Source organism: Oryctolagus cuniculus, chromosome 15, assembly GCF_964237555.1.
Source record: "Oryctolagus cuniculus chromosome 15, mOryCun1.1, whole genome shotgun sequence".
Classification (NCBI taxonomy): Eukaryota; Metazoa; Chordata; class Mammalia; order Lagomorpha; family Leporidae; genus Oryctolagus; species Oryctolagus cuniculus.
In genome coordinates this window covers 51,683,664-51,700,039 of record NC_091446.1, presented here as the reverse complement: position 1 = coordinate 51,700,039, position 16,376 = coordinate 51,683,664, and the positions used below count along the sequence as shown (strand labels likewise).

The following is a 16,376-nucleotide window of genomic DNA, read 5'->3' as shown; positions in this document are numbered from 1 at the left end:
TGATATTCCAAGATTTCTTTATTTTCTTCATGCTTCAGAAATTTTGTTTAGCTGGTTTCTTTTAGGGTCGTTTTGCTAGTGACAAATTCCCAAAGTTTTCCTTTACCTAAGCATATCTTAACTCCAATTTTTTTTTTTGTTTTCCTGAAGGATAGTTTCACTGTATACAGGATTCTGGATTATTCTATCAGAACTTGAAAATATTTTGCCATTTTTCTGACCTCTGATATTTCATTATTCAAAGTTTTCCCCATAAATACCCTTTTTTTTCACCACTCCCAAGATTATTTTCTTAGTCTTCAGTTTTCAGAAGTTTATAATGTATCTTGGCCTGGATTTCTCTGAGTTTATCCCATTTGACGTTTTCTCAGCTTGAATGTGTAGGTTACATTGTTTGCCAAATTTGGGAACATTTAAGCTACGGTTTTTATGGATAGCTTAGAAAAATTATATACATATGTGAAAGGCAGAGCAATAGAGAAGGAAAAACAGACAGAGATCTTCCATCTACTGGTTCACTCTCCAAATGGCTACAACCCCCACAGCTGGGCTAGACTGAAGCCAGGAGCCAGAAACTCTGTCTTGAGCTCTCACCTGGGTGGCAGAGCCCAAGAACTTGGGCTATTTTCTATTGCTGTCCCAGGTATATTAGCCAGAAGCTCTAATAAAGCAGAGTAGCTTTAGAACTGGAACCTGCACTCTGATATAGGAGCATCAGTTTAACTTGTTACACCACAATGCTTTCTTTTTTCCCCTCATTGATCTGCTCTGGCACCATATGTCCATGACACTGCTTTTATTTCCCCTCTCTGATAAGTTGTATCTTTGTTCTGAGTTTAGGTAACTTTTATTCTATCTTCAAGTTGACAGAGTTTTCTGTTTTGTTTTTGTACTCTTGATTCTACTATTGAGTCTACCCACAGAGGTTTTTTTTTTTTTTGGACAGGCAGAGTTAGAGAGAGACAGAGATATAGGTCTTCCTTCCATTGGATCACCCTCCAAATGGCTGCTATGGCCAGGGCCCAGGGACCTGGGCCATCCTCCACTGCACTCCGGGGCCACAGCGGAGAGCTGGCCTGGAAGAGGGGCAACCGGGACAGAATCCAGTGCCCCAACCAAGACTAGAACCGGGGTTGCCGGTGCCGCAGGTGGAGGATTAGCCAAGTGAGCCGCGGCGCCAGGTTATTTCTTTGCCTATTAAGTTTTTCAGTTTTAAAATTTGCATTTAATTTTTATATCTTTTTTTGTCACTTCCTTTTTTTTAATTTTGTTTAGTTATAAAAGTTTCATATATTTCACATATACAGGTTTGGGAACATAGTGATACTTCCTACCCTACCCTCCCTCCAGCCCATGCTCTAACCCTTCTTCCTCATCCCTCTCCCATTCCTACTCTTAATTTTTACAAAGATAAATTTTCAACTTACTTACTGATAATAAAGTTAATGCTACACTAAGTCAAAGAGTTCAACAAATAGTATAAAGAAAAAAAAAAAAAACACTGTTCCTTAGAGGAAGACATGAGGTCTGTAAACAATCATCAAATCTCAAAATGTCCACTTCACTCTAATACATTACATTTTAGGTAATCTATTAGTTACCTTGGATCAGAGAAAACATGAGATCTGTCTTTTGGGAATGGCTTATTTTACTAAGTATGATGGTTTCCATTTGTATCCATTTTGTGGAAAAGATAGGATTTCTTTTCTTTTCTTTCTTTTTTTTTTTTTTTTACAGTTGAGTACTATTCCATAATTTCTTTATCCAGTCAACAGTTGATGGACATCTGGGTTGATTCCATATCTCAGCTATTATGAATTTGTGCTGTAATGAATATGGGGATACAGATAATTCTTTCAGATGCTGATTTCCTTTGGTTTGGGTAAATCCCCAGGAGTAGGATGACTGGATCATATAGGTAGGTCTATATTGAGATTTCTGAGGTTTCTCCATACTGTCTTCCATAGTGGCTGCACCAGTTTACATTCCCCACAAACAGTGAATTAGGGTACCTCTTTCCCCACTTCCTTGCCAGCATTTGTTGTTTGTTGATTTCTGTATGAGAGCCATTCTAACTGGAGTGAGGGGAAACTTCATTGGGGTTTTGATTTGCATTTCCCTGGCGGCTAGTGATCCTTAGCATTTTTTCAAGTGTCTGTTGGCCATTTGAGTTTGCTCTCTTGAAAAGTTTCTGTTCAAGTCCATTGTCCATTTCTTAGCTGGATTGTTTATTTTGCTGTTGTTGAATTTCTTGAGCTCTTTATAGATTTTGGATGTTAACCTTATATCAACTGCATAGCTTACAAATATTTTCTCCCCTTCTGTTGGTTGCCTCTTCATTTTGCTGAGTGTTTCTTTTGCAGTTCAGAGATTCTCACCTTGGTATAATCCCATTTATCAATTGTGGCTTTGATTACCTGTACTTCTGGGGTCTTTTCCTAGAAGTCTTTGCCTATGCCAGTGTCTTGGAGTTTCCCCAAGTTCTCTAATGATTTGATGGCATGGGGTTGTAGATTTAGGTATTTTATCCATTTTGAGTGAATTTTCGTGTAAGGTAGGAGTCTAATTTCATACCTCTGCACATGAATTCCATGTTTTCTTAAAGACTTATTTATTTGAAAGGCAGATTTACAGACAGATTTTCCATCTGCTGGTTCACTACACTGATGGCTGCTATGGTCAGGGCTGGGCCAGGCCAAAACCAGGATGCAGGGGCTCACACTTGGGCCATCTCCTGCTGCTTTTCCCAGGCCATTACCAAGGAGCTGGGTAGGAAGTGGAACAGCCAGGACTCAAATCCGTGTTCTGATATGGGATGCTGGCATTGCAGGCTGAAACTTAACCTGCTAGGCCACAACACCGGCCCCCCTTGCACCATTTTTATGGTAGCTGCTTAAACATCCTTGCAGCAAATTCCAAGATTTGTGTTATCTTATTGTTGGTGTCTTTGGTCATCTTTTCTCATTCAGCTTACGATCTTCTTGTTTCTTGGTATGATCAGTGAATTTCAGCTGTATCTTGGACATTTGGGGTATTATGTTGGAAGATTATAGATCTGATCTTATTTTAGTAGGCTTTTCCTGAAATGTACAAGGAGGGGAAGTGTACAGTGTGTCATATCATTCCTGTCAGAAGAGGATAAGGGTACAGGTCCCCACTTAACCACCTCCCAGCCTCATGCAATTAGAGGCTATTACAGGAGGAGGTGGGAGTTTAAGTTCCCAGTAAATCTCCATTAACAAAATCTAGCTGAGACAGGGTGGATATATCTTATTACTGTTCCCCATGTGGCCTTCACTGACACCGGTGGCAAGACTCACTGCCTCTGAGAAGTGGTAGAAACCCTAAACTCCTTAGCCAGCCTTTCCTGGCACCACCCCAGCAGAGAGTGAAGGATTGGAGAAGCAGTGCTGCCGTATGTTTACAAGAGGGTGGAGGGGTCCAGTGCTATGGTATATAGTTGGCTAAGCCTCTGCCTTTGGAGCTGGGAACCCCATATGGGTGCCAGTTCATGTCCCCAGCTGCTCTTCTTCCAATCCAGCTCTCTGTTATGGCCTAGGAGAACAGTAGAAAATGGCCCAAGTACTTGGGCCTCAGCACCTGTGTGGGAAACCCGTAAAAAAGCTCCTGGGCTTCAGATTGGCCCAGCCATTGTGGCCATTTGGGGAGTAAATCTACAGATGCAAGAGCTTTCTTTCTGCCTCTCCCTCTCTCTGTAACTCTGCCTCTCAAATAAAATCTTTAAGAAAGAAAGAGAGTGGAGGCATAGGTTGTCCCCTTGACCTTGGCTGGTAACCATGGGTGTCGCTCCCCCTCTTCATGGAGGAACGACACTAAACCCTGCCTATGCTTCATATCCGAGTCACGGCACCATTATGTCGCTCCCCGTCTTCGTGGAGGAACGACACAGGACCCTGCGTTGTTCTTTCGTCTGCTCAGCCCTTCCCGGGTTTGCTGCTGGTTCTTCCCGGGTTGGCTACCGACCCTTCCACCTCCGTGGAAGGGCGGTTCCCCCTAGCCACTTTCCCCACTTCCGCGGGGAAGCGGCACACCGCCGGCCGGCTCTCCCGGGGGCTGCACAGGTGTTCCTTCAGATAGATGTTCCCGGTGCATGTTGTCTCTCTCCTCCTTTATAGTCCTCTTCCGCCAATCCCAACTCGGCTGCCCACACACCGAGTGCGCTGCTCTCCTCCAGTCAGGAGCAGGATCAGCTCCTGGAGGTCATCACTCAAGTTGGCAAGAGGCAGCTACGTAGAAGCTGTTTCCTCCTCTCCCAGTGCCATATTGTGGGAGAGCAGATGCATAGAATAAGTCTCAATTCCAGTAACTTAGTCTAGTCCGAGTTGCTCCCCACAATGGGACTGCAGTTCTTTTTTTGCAACGGTGTTTGGCTGGAAGGGAGTGGCTACCCTGTAAAAAGTTTCGACATTGAAAGCAGTCCCTTTCCTGGTTCTTTGCGTTAATAGGAAGATGTTCTATTTGTTTTTATTAATGCCCACTGACACTCCAGATTCTCCAGCACCTAGTCTAGTACATAAAAACAAAGAAAATTCAGGTGACTACTCATCATGTCATTCCTTTAGTTTCAAGGTCCTTTTTACTTTTCAAAGTCCTCTTATATCCTACATATTCATATGTAATATCCAGGGTTTTACATTGTACTTACTGGGAAGAATATGGAGAAATGTTTCTATTCCATGTTTTCTGATTATATTTCTTATCGTAGTCTCATTAATAAAATGCAAATAACTGTATGTGTCCCACATATTTATATGTATACCATTATGTGAAATAACAGCAAGAAATACAAAAGCAGGAATTTAGACTAGAAAATGTGTCCTATCGGTAGGACTGTGCACTTTGAGGGTATATAATTTGGTACCAAAAGTAAAGGCATTCTTCCACCTGCCTACAAATCTCAATAGAGTCCTAACTAGAAACTTTACAGGTGCACAAAGGTGTTTCAAGGACAATTAAGCTACCTAGTAAAAAGTAGTATTTTCATTCAAAGTAAGGAAAAGGAATGTTCATTTTGGCATTATTTTCTAGAAGACATCAAAGTGAGTTCATACAGATTGAGTAGATTTGTCTAGGACTTTGAGAATTTAAAGGAAGATTCCAATTGCCTCGTATAGTCAAGTATTCTGAGTAACAAGATATTTTAAATGGATTCTAATTGAGAGTCCTGACTAGATTTCATTAGATAAAAAGAACATCAAGATCCACTTAAGTTATTTAGTATTTTTTTAAATAAATCTTTTTTAAAAGACAATGTTGACTAATCAGTGGAATTACTGAAGAGCTGACAAAAGGCATATACAATCTATTCAATCGAACTGTACCTGAAAACTTCTCCAGTCTTGGCAAAGATATGGACATCCAAGTAAGGAGTACCATAGAATGTCATAAAGATACAAACTGGAAAGAACCTCACCACAATATATATAAAGTCAAACTGTCAAAAGCTTAAGACAAAGATAATTCTAAAAGCTGCAAGAGCAAAGCGCCAAGTCACCTTTAAGGAAGTCCCTGTTATGTGAACAGTAGATTTGTTACAGACCAGGAGCAAATGTATAGATATATTTCTAGTTCTAAAACAAACTGCCAACGAATAATGCTATACCCAACAAAGCAAGCATTCATAAATGAAGGAAAAACAGACTTTCCAAAATAAGAAAAAATTGCTGAATTCTATCACTCCCATATTGGTTTTACAAAAGATACTAAATAAGTCCTATATACAGAAGCCAATAAATAAATAAACAACCAACATCACAAACGCCTGAAAGGATAAACCCCAGTAGGAAAAGAACAAGGGATATTTAAAATCAAAAGAAGTAATTTTAAAAAATAGAACTATGTCATTACTTATCAATATTACTTTGAATATAAAAGGCATAGACTAAATAAATTGAAAAAACACAAGCAGAAGGCTGCCTTCAAAAAACTCATTTCACCAGTAAAGACAGACAGACAGAAGTCAAAGTATAGATAACAAGGACTCCTTTGAAAATGGAAGCTAAAAGCTGGCAGGAAAAGTTGTACATATATTGGACAAAATGGGCTTTAAGACAAAACCATAAAAGGAGACAAAGAAGACTGTTATATAATAGTTAAGAGATAAATTAGCAAAGATTATATGGTAACTGTAAATGTAATGTAAATGATGGAACATTGAAATGTAACTGTAAATGCTGGAACACCCAATGTTATAAAACAAACATTAGATCTAAAGGGTGAACAACCTCCAATATAATTTTAGTAGGGCACTTCACTTCCTTTCATCAATGGAAAGATCATTGAGAAAAAAAATCAACAAACATCTGAGTTAAGATATATTTTTGATCAAATGGACCTGACATATTTACAGAACATTCCACCCAACAACTATAGAATACACATTCTTTTCACCCCAGCACATCTAACATTCCCTAGGATAGCCTATTAAGACACAAAATAAGTCTCAATTTTTAACAATAAAAATCATATATATCTCTTCTGATGACAATGGAATAAAATTCAACAAAGCACTCAGGAAATTAAAAAAATACATGACTGAGCAACATCCTATTGAAGAATTCAAAAGGAAAATTTTAAAATGCCTTGAAACTAATCAAAGTGAAAACATATTGAAACTTATGCTGTATCCTTCATAGTAATAAGCAACTACATTAAAAACAGGTATCAAATAACTTGATATAAGATTTTAGAAAACAGGGATAAACCCAAAATTAGGAGAAGGAAATAATTACCAAAGACCAGATAAAGAAATAAAGACATAGAAAAGAAATACAAAAGGATAATGATGAGTTAATTTTTGAAAAGATAAAATTGATAAGCCTTTAGCTACCAGGGGTAGCTTTTTTTTCTGCCCAAGGGCATACCAAATTATCAACTTAGCCTGCTACAGATTGGCTGAATTTCAAGTCCTGCCTGCAGGTGCCTTGGCAGGGCCAGACCAAATGATTTTATGGGTCTTTAACACAAAGAAAATTCCATGACTAGATAGCATCACTGCCTAGAGTTCTACCAAACTTTTAAGAGAACTTTTCCAAACTTAATACACAAGGGTAACATTACCTTGATTACAAAACCAAACAACGCCACAACAATAAACCATAGTCCCATATCCCTGATGAATATATATATATATATGTATATATATTATATATACATCAACAAATACTTGCAAATTGAATCCAACAATACATCAAAATGATCATTCATCCCAAGAATGCAGGGATGGTTCAACCTAATACAAATCAATAAATGTAATTTATAATGTCAATATTATGAAGGATAAAAATCATCTAACCTTAATAGGTACAGAAAACGCAATTGAGGGCCAGTGCCGTGGCTCAATAGGCTAATCCTCCGCCTTGCGGCGCCGGCACACCAGGTTCTAGTCCCGGTCAGGGCTCCAGATTCTTTCCCGGTTGCCCCTCTTCCAGGCCAGCTCTCTGCTGTGGCCCGGGAGTGCAGTGGAGGATGGCCCAAGTACTTGGGCCCTGCACCCACATGGGAGACCAGGAGAAGCACCTGGCTCATGCCTTCGGATCAGCGTGGTGTGCCGGCCACAGCGCGCTGCCCGCGGCCATTGGAGGGTGAACCAACGGCAAAGGAAGACCTTTCTTTCTGTGTCTCTCTCTCACTGTCCACTCTGCCTGTCAAAAAAATTAAAAAAAAAATTAAAAAAAAAACATAAAAAAAACGCAATTGATAAAATTCCATGTCCATTTATGATAAAAACCCTGAACAAATTAGGTATATAAAGACCATAGCTTGGCCAGCGCCATGGCTCACTAGGCTAATCCTCTGTCTTGCGGCGCCGGCACACCGTGTTCTAGTCCCGGTCGGGGTGCCGGATTCTGTCCCGGTTGCCCCTTTTCCAGGCCAGCTCTCTGCTGTGGCCAGGGAGTGCAGTGGAGGATGGCCCAAGTACTTGGGCCCTGCACACCATGGGAGACCAGGAGAAGCACCCGGCTCCTGCCATCGGATCAGCACGGTGCGCCGGCCGCAGCACGCCGGCCGTGGTGGTATTGGAGGGTGAACCAACGGCAAAGGAAGACCTTTCTCTCTGTCTCTCTCACTGTCCACTCTGCCTGTCAAAACAAACAAACAAACAAAACAAAACAAAACAAAAACCATAGCTTAACATAATAACGGCTATATAGTATAAGCACAGGTCGACATTGTATTAAATAGGAATAACTGAAACTATTTCCTCTTACATCTAGAATCAGACAAGAATGTTCATTCTCACTCTTAGATTCAATGTAGTTGTAAAAGATTCAACCAAAGAAATTAGGAAAGAAGAAAACATAAAATGCACACAAATGGAAAAGGTGAAAAAATTTCCCTATGTGAAAGTGACAAGATTTTTTTTTTTTTTTCTTACAGGCAGAGTGGACAGTGAGACAGAGAAAGGTCTTCCTTTTCCTTTGGTTCACCCTCCAATGGCCGCTGCAGCCGGCACACCGCGCTGATCCGAAGGCAGGAGCCAGGTGCTTCTCCTGGTCTCCCATGTGGGTGCAGGGCCCAAGTACTTGGGCCATCCTCCACTGCACTACCGGGCCACAGCAGAGAGCTGGACAGGAAGAGGAGTGACCGGGACAGAATCTGGTGACCCTACTGGGACTAGAACCCGGTGTGCCGGTGCCGCAGGCGGAAGATTAGCCTATTGAGCCGCGGCGCCTGCCACAATGTTCTTAGACATTTATCTACATCATGACCAGACTATTACATTGAACAATCACCAGCGTGAGTGTGAAAACAAACATTAAAACACTTGGTTGGAATGCTTTATACTTTGCACAGAATGGAAACTAAAAACTATTAAACCTCTTACACAATTAGTCTCCAGTAGAGTCAAGTTTTTTTTTTTTTTTTATATATATACATAAGTATTGTCTAAAACATGTCTTCTTTGTAGCAGATAGGCCTTGTGCTTTAGTAAGGTCACAAATCTGTTGTAACCTATAGCTTCCCTGTCACTTCTCTGGCTTGCCACTCCTCCTATGCTTTGTTGACTGGAAATTATTAAAACCTGCCCTTGCCATAGAAACTGCTGCTGCTGTAACTGACCACGCCATCTTGCTTTCATGGTTTGGGAGAATATTGGTTTCTACCACCACAGGAATCAGAGCTTCTGCCTTCGAAGTTTCCTCTATTCATGGAGTCTAAAATTTGAAGACTGATTGTTGTAATTGCCAAAATCACTGTAGCTTCCACCACCTCTGAAATTGCTTCCCTCATTACATTCCACCCATTGTAAGCATCCCCACTGTTACCACAGCCACCGTGACCACTGAGATTTCCCCCACAACCAAAGCTGCCATTGCCACCAAAACTACCTCTGTGATCACCACCAGTTTCCAGAGCCACTAGGACCTCTCTGGATGGATGAAGCACTAGCCACCACCTACTTTGATGGTCCTTCCTTACTTTGCAGCCGTGACTATTCACATGATGGTATTTCTGAAGAACAATCTTAATAGTAAATGGAATGATTCAACACACAATAAACTCAATCTACTACGAGACTTAAAATTGGCAAATTCAGTAAAATCTGCAAAATTCAGTAAAAACTGCAAAATCATCATTGTTACAAACCAGTAATAAACTAACTGAAAAGTTATAAAAGCAATCCCATTCACAATACATATAAAATTTAGGCAAATGGGATTAATTCAGGCTAAGAAGTTCAGTACATCAAAAGCAATAAATCAACTGAATAAAAAGACAACCAGTAGAATGGAAGAAAATATCTGCAAGTTATGCATCTATTAAAAGATTAATATCCAGAATATATAAGGAACAAAAAATCCAGGAAATAGACATGAATCTAAACAAATAACTTCTCAAAAGAAGAAATACAAATAGCTAACAAATACCTTAAAAAAAAGTTCAACGTCACTAGTCATCAGGGAAATGCAAATCAAAACCACAGTGAGATAAGTATTGACTCTAGTTAAAATGGCTATTATGAAAAGGACAAATAAGTTTACAGACACTAGTGAGAATGGTGAAGAAAAGAGAACCTCATGCACTGCTAGTGGGAATGCATATTTGTGCAGCCATTCTGCAGTATGGAGGGTCTTCATAAAAACTAAGATCTGTCATAGGACTCAGCTATCTCACTTCTGGGTATGTAAGAAATGAAACTAGAATATGAAGGTGATATCTGCACTCCCAAGATTATTGTTCATTGAAACACCATTCACAGTAGCCAAGATATGTCCATCAATGGATGAATGAATAAAGAACATATGGTAACTGCACACAAAGTGGATTATTATTCATCAAGAAAAAAAATCCTGACATTTGCATAAAAATTGCTAGAACTACATGCAGGTTGAAGTAAGATACAGAGAAGCTCAAATGTACTTGTTTTCTCTTATATGTGGAAGCTAAAAAAATGCACTGATTAGTAGAGCCTGGAGATACTGGAGGGTAGAGGAAATAAAGGAAGACTGGATCAACATAGATTGAATTCGTAATTTCTATTATGAGTTATATGAGGAACTATAATCCACCCAACATGTGATATAACATATAGGAGAGAGGAGCTTGTGGTTTCTAAACACAAAAGATAAGAAAATGGAAAAGCTAGTTGCCTGGTTTGATCACTTTATGCTGTATATGTGTTGAAACATTGCATTATATCCCATAAAAAAAAGGAGCAATATTAAATGTCATTAAAATTTTTAGAATAACTAAAAAAGAAATTATACTCATGCCTTGCCAAATATCTAAATGGATTTCACCTGTTTTATAATTATCATTGAAAATTCAAAAAAAGCAAATTCGTTAATAAATCATACAATATCTCTAATGACTTTATCCATTTTCTGGTGCTTTGTCTTTATGTTTTTATTTACTTCTTGGAAGAATTTTTGGAAACAGATGCAGGAAATTTTAAAGTATGGAAGGACTGAAAACAGGCCAGTGCCCACGTGAAGGACAGTGAAAAAATGCTAGGGTGATACTGACCTCCAGTGGCCACAAAACACAGACACTAGTAATTCTCAAGAAATTTAAACCTAGCACCAAATATAAAATTATTTATCTGCTTCATCTATTTCTTAAGACAACAGCAACAGTGGAAAATTTTGTTTTCAAATTTCATGTTTAATAAAGAAACACCTTCTTGCTGAGTATATATAATCATTCCAATTGGCAACTAACAAGCACAGTAATTTATTATCAGATTATACTCTTAATGACATACACCAGGAATTACATAAACTCGAGGGTGAATACTTTACCAGTCTAGAGAATGATGGACCAAATTCTGTATTTACATGAGATAATCAAAGAAAAGGCAGGACTGCTTTTCACACCAAAATGTATTAAAAATATGCTATGGTAAAATACTTTATTTAAAGAACACTGATGCCTAACTACACTTTTTAAAAATTTTTTCATATATTGCAACTGACTTAAATCTGGAACCATGATCTTGATTTAAGAGACGAAAAGTGTGAAAAATAAAAATAAAAAAATTTCCTGTTTATATATATATATATATATATATATATATACACAGTCCTGTCAACTTCCAAATCCTTAAGAGTCTAAGGTAAGACCAAGGCTTTTAAAATGACACACTACAGGTATTGCTGTGTAGAAGTTACAGAAACTAGCATTTGTCATTTATAAGTCTTAGTTTTACTGTGAAACATGCACCTATTTATCATCTTAAACATTTTTTCATTTGTAGAAGAAAATTTGCTACAACTACTAAAACCGCTGATAAGATAGAATTGTTTCAACTTCGCAGGAACCATTTCCACTTTGTACTTAGGCAGAAGCTTTGCAAATCCCATCTGATTTACAATATATTATGAAAGGAACGCCAAAGAGAAAATTTCAAAGTATAAGGCAAGTGGGCATTCTGTGATTAGGAATTAGAGGAATGTATGAATTAAATGCTTATCAATCTGAATAACAGCACAGGTTTAAAATCTTCTAGTCAGAAGCTAGCATCGTGGCTTAGCAGGGTGGGGGTGGGGAGGCGGTAGAGTGGGGGAGATAAAGCCACCCTTTGGGATGCCAGGATCCCATATGGGTGCCAGTTCAAGTCCCTGCCGTTCCACATCCAATCCAGCTTCCTGCTAATGGCTTGAGAGAAGCAATAGCAGATGGCCAAAGTGCCCCTGCCACCAACTTGGGAGACCCAGTTGGAGCTACTGGCTCCTTGCTTCAGTCTGGGTCAGCCCTGGCCATTGCAGCCACCTGGGGAGTGGAAGATTTTCTCTCTCTCTCTCCCTGTAACTCTTTCAAATAAATATTTTAAAAAATCATCTGGTCAAACAGACAAGAATTGCTATTACAAATGATTATGGAAAGAAATTTAAGTGAAGTGAGAAAAATCCTATAATCTTTTTCTAAATTTCTGTGGGAAATAAAAGCCAGCTATAATGAAGTATTTTTAAATGCAAATAATTGCTAATTGACAGAAATAGAGTCAAAGTAAATCTGAGCCTAGAATTTAGAGTATTTAGTAAAACAAGTCAATATATTTTTACTCTTACCGAATATAGTCAAAATATTCTTTGTGCTGGTTACGATAAAAAACTGAAAATTTAAGCATACGTCCTGAAATCACTTCAGCCTTCTCCAACAGCTGTGTTAGATGAACTTTTGAGTAGTCTGAAAATAACCAAGAAAGTCCATTAAAAACAGAACACCAAAAAATAAATTACATATTTAATAAATTGAAGATTTTTTAAATTAACCTTTAGGGAATTCAATTTAGTGAATAGGAAATAAAATTGTAAACAGAAATCATTCATTGTATGGCACATTTTTCATTTTATAAATGTATTTAAGTTATCATTGCTGCTTAGAATTATGTTTATATTTTTTCACTCTACAAAATGGAAGATACTGAAACAAAAATAAGCTAAATAAATTTTCATAACTCAAGTAATGTCCATCAGCACCTGACTAGCTTTTCTTTGAGCAAGTGATAAAGTCAATAAAATAAGCTGATAGTTTATAATCTGCAATCAATAACAAAATTGGAAAGCAGAAATAATAATGCTCATTTATTTTGTAAAGCTGTTAAGACAGATTAAATATTAGCATTTTAGGTGCCAGTGTTTGTGGTGCAGCAAGGTAAGCCACTGGGAGCACCAGTTCAGCCCCTGGCTGCTCAGGTTCCAATCCAGCTCTCTGCTAATATTGCTGGGTAAGCAGCACCAGAGGGCACAAGTACTTGGGCCCTGCCACCCACATGGAGACCCAGATGAAGTTCCAGGTGCCTGGCTTTGATCTGGCTTAACCCTGGCCATTGTGGTTATTTGAGGAGTGAATAAGCAGATAGAAGATCTCTTTCTTCATCTCTTGGTCTGTCTTCTCTGCCTTTCAAATAAATAAAACTTTTCCCTTTAAATGACTATTTTATTGATGCAGAAATTGAAGCTTATCAAACTTTTTAATGATTTTGCCCAATGTTCATATAACCAGTAACTTACGAGACTTGGTTGCTAGCTCCCAGTTGATTGTCTGAGTACCAACACCCTTTGAAATCTAATGATACTGTGAAAGTAATGACACTTTTTACCAATTTTTCATTGTCAAACTCTTGCACGAGAATTAACTTCGTGGTTAATCACAGTTAAGACTTTCCAAACAGACCAACTTAGTTAAACTGCTCACAGCAACATTGTTCGGTTTACCCACTGTTTCCCTGGGTCAATAAACATTTATATTAGATCATATAATGCACAGGTCAGAATACAAAGTCAGATAATCAAGATAAAAAATTGCTTCAAGGAACTAGCAATCTAAGGGAGGATTCTAAGGAAAGATAAATATATAGAGAGACAAAAATGACTTCTTATGGCATCATTATTTTTAAGTCTGGGATAAATACGTGGTATCATCTTTTTCACAGAATGAAGAGTTTGGCCTGTGGCATTCTATTTTATTTCCAATACCTTGCACAGTGCCTCATACATAGTATAAGCTCAATAAATATTGAATTAGATGTCTGGCTTAAAAGACAACTTATATAAAATAGCTGTCTCAAAATTTACAGAGTCAAGGTTACTGAGAAAGCATGGGTGAAATAATCTCTAATTATGATAAACTCAACAGTTTTGGACATTTTAAGTTCCTCTTAGATTTTAATCATGTAAATAAAAATGCACGATTTATAGAAAAATATTGTCACACATCTCCAAACTGGCATTTTCCTTATTTATCCTATAACTTCCTTAAGCAAATTATGGTATATAATTAAAGGAGTACTATGGTCTGTATATGGTTGAGTTCGTCTTCTAAAAGTTAATGTGTTAGAAGCTTTGTTGCCAGGGATGTGGTACTTAGAGGTAGTGTGGGACCTCTTTTAAGATGGGGGGTCAAGTGGGAGTCCTTAGTTCAATTGGAGACATGCCCTGAGAAGGCAGTGTACGACCCCACTCTTTGGCTTCCTGTCTAATAATGTGACCTCCTGCTCCTACACATTCTCCTGCTAAGATACCATCGACCATTACACCCTCTTCCGAAGCTAAATTGATGGAGACACCCAGTCTTGGACATTCAACCTCCAAAACTGAGCCAAAATAATCCTCTTTTCTTCATAAATGTCTCAGGGATTTTGTTATAGTTAACAAGAACTAAATCATATTAAGATACAAGATTTACCTTCATATACATAGTAAACATGCAGTCACATCGTTAACTAGATCACAGAATAGACTGAATATATACATGTGTAGAGTTTGTGTGAATCTATAATATTTCTGAACTAAAATCCTAAAAGGTCTTCCTTAAGCTGCAGAAAAAATTTGATGCCTTTTCCTAACATCAAATGGGGGTTTTGGCGGGTATACTATAGCACCTTTTAGTGTAAAATACTATGTTACTGTTTGCTATCATCCTTTAGAAAACTGCATGTATTACAGATTGAATGTCCCTTATCTGAAATGCTTTGGATCAGAATTGTATTCAGAGTTTTTTAGTTTTTGGAAAAATCGGTATAGGCTTTACCAGCTGAGCATTCCTACCCTGAAAAGCTTCAAAATCCTAAACTTTCAAAACATATGTTAATGCTCAAAAAATTTCAGATTTTAGAGCATATCAGATTTTTGACATTCAAAGTAGGGATGCCTAACCTGTAAAAAATGTCAAAGAGATTGTGCCTATGTGCTTACTTAGATTAAGCCTCCCTGGTAGGGTAGAATGAAAATGGAGAAGCAGGAAAGAGTGAATATGAGATTCCAAAGAGAAATTTTAATTCAGGAAAAAAAAAATCAGGTGAATGCTAATTCCAACATGACACTTGAAATACAGTTAAAAGTTGTATTATGAAGAATTTTTATATCTATTGTTAATAGAGAATCTTTAGCTATTTCATTACTGATTAGTGAACTATGATTACTACCATTTCTCACCTATTCTAAAATGCATTTTTACACATTTAAACATCTCTGACATGTCCCTAACAATAAATGTAAAAGAAAGCACTGTTGTAAGTTAGTTGGTGGAATTTTTTTCTAAGTGATACATAAAATGGTGCATCTTAGAATTTATGGCATAAGATAAACAAATATGGTACTGGAAAGATACTATTTTCTTGAAATCTGGAACACTGAACACTGAAATCTTTAACAAAGATGCTACAATCCTTAACAACTTCCTCAATGAACAACAACAACAACAAAAGGTTGCAGATAAAATCAAAATCACACAGAAGTAAAATTGCATCCATTTAACATGTTCATACAAATTTCATATTTAGTGCAGACTGAGAAACAACAGAAGGTATTGAAATAAAGAACTAAGCATGCAATGATTCTAAAATAATACAATTCTGAGGCCATGGGTTGGGGAGGGGAGTGGGGAAAGCTGATTGATCTGAAGGATGTCTCAGCTGAGGAAAGTTGCTAAGCAACCTGCAATAGGTGAGGCAAATTGTTTACAAGACTTTTTCTAGAAGCATCTTTTTTTACTGTTGCAGCCTCTACCCCACAACATTTTTATAGGAAATAGTCATCTAGACAAAGAGGAGAGAACAAAATTCCATTCTGAAAAACAAAAGAATGACAGAAGTGCTTAGGTAGAGAGAGAGCTTTTCATCCTTTCAATACCTCACTGTTCAATAAATGCTTGTTTTTGTGTTTTTTCTTTTTGAAGATTTGTTTTTAAAATGCAGAGAGAGAGAGAGAGAGAGAGAGAGAGAGAGAGAAAGGGGGTGGGTGGATATCTTCTATCTGCTGGTTCACTTCCCAAATGGGCAAGTCTGAGCCAGACTGAAGCCAAGAACCAAGAACTCCATTCTGTCTCCCACATGGGTGGTAGGGACCCAAGTACTTGGGTAATCTGCTTTTCCAGGTGCATTAGCAGGACGCGGGATAGGAAATAGA

The 16,376-nt window shown here is 38.0% G+C and overlaps 1 protein-coding gene across 6 annotated transcripts in view; it reads right to left on the bottom strand.

Moving 5' to 3' along the window:
• PHYHIPL (phytanoyl-CoA 2-hydroxylase interacting protein like) overlaps positions 1-16,376 on the bottom strand; it is a 55,248-nt gene that overhangs the window by 2,224 nt on the left and 36,648 nt on the right. For all 6 annotated transcript variants that reach the window (XM_008270105.4, XM_051823882.2, XM_008270107.4 and 3 more), the window contains one exon: positions 12,537-12,654. In XM_008270105.4, the coding sequence (XP_008268327.2) occupies positions 12,537-12,654 (118 nt within the window). The remainder of the gene's footprint in view (positions 1-12,536; positions 12,655-16,376) is intronic.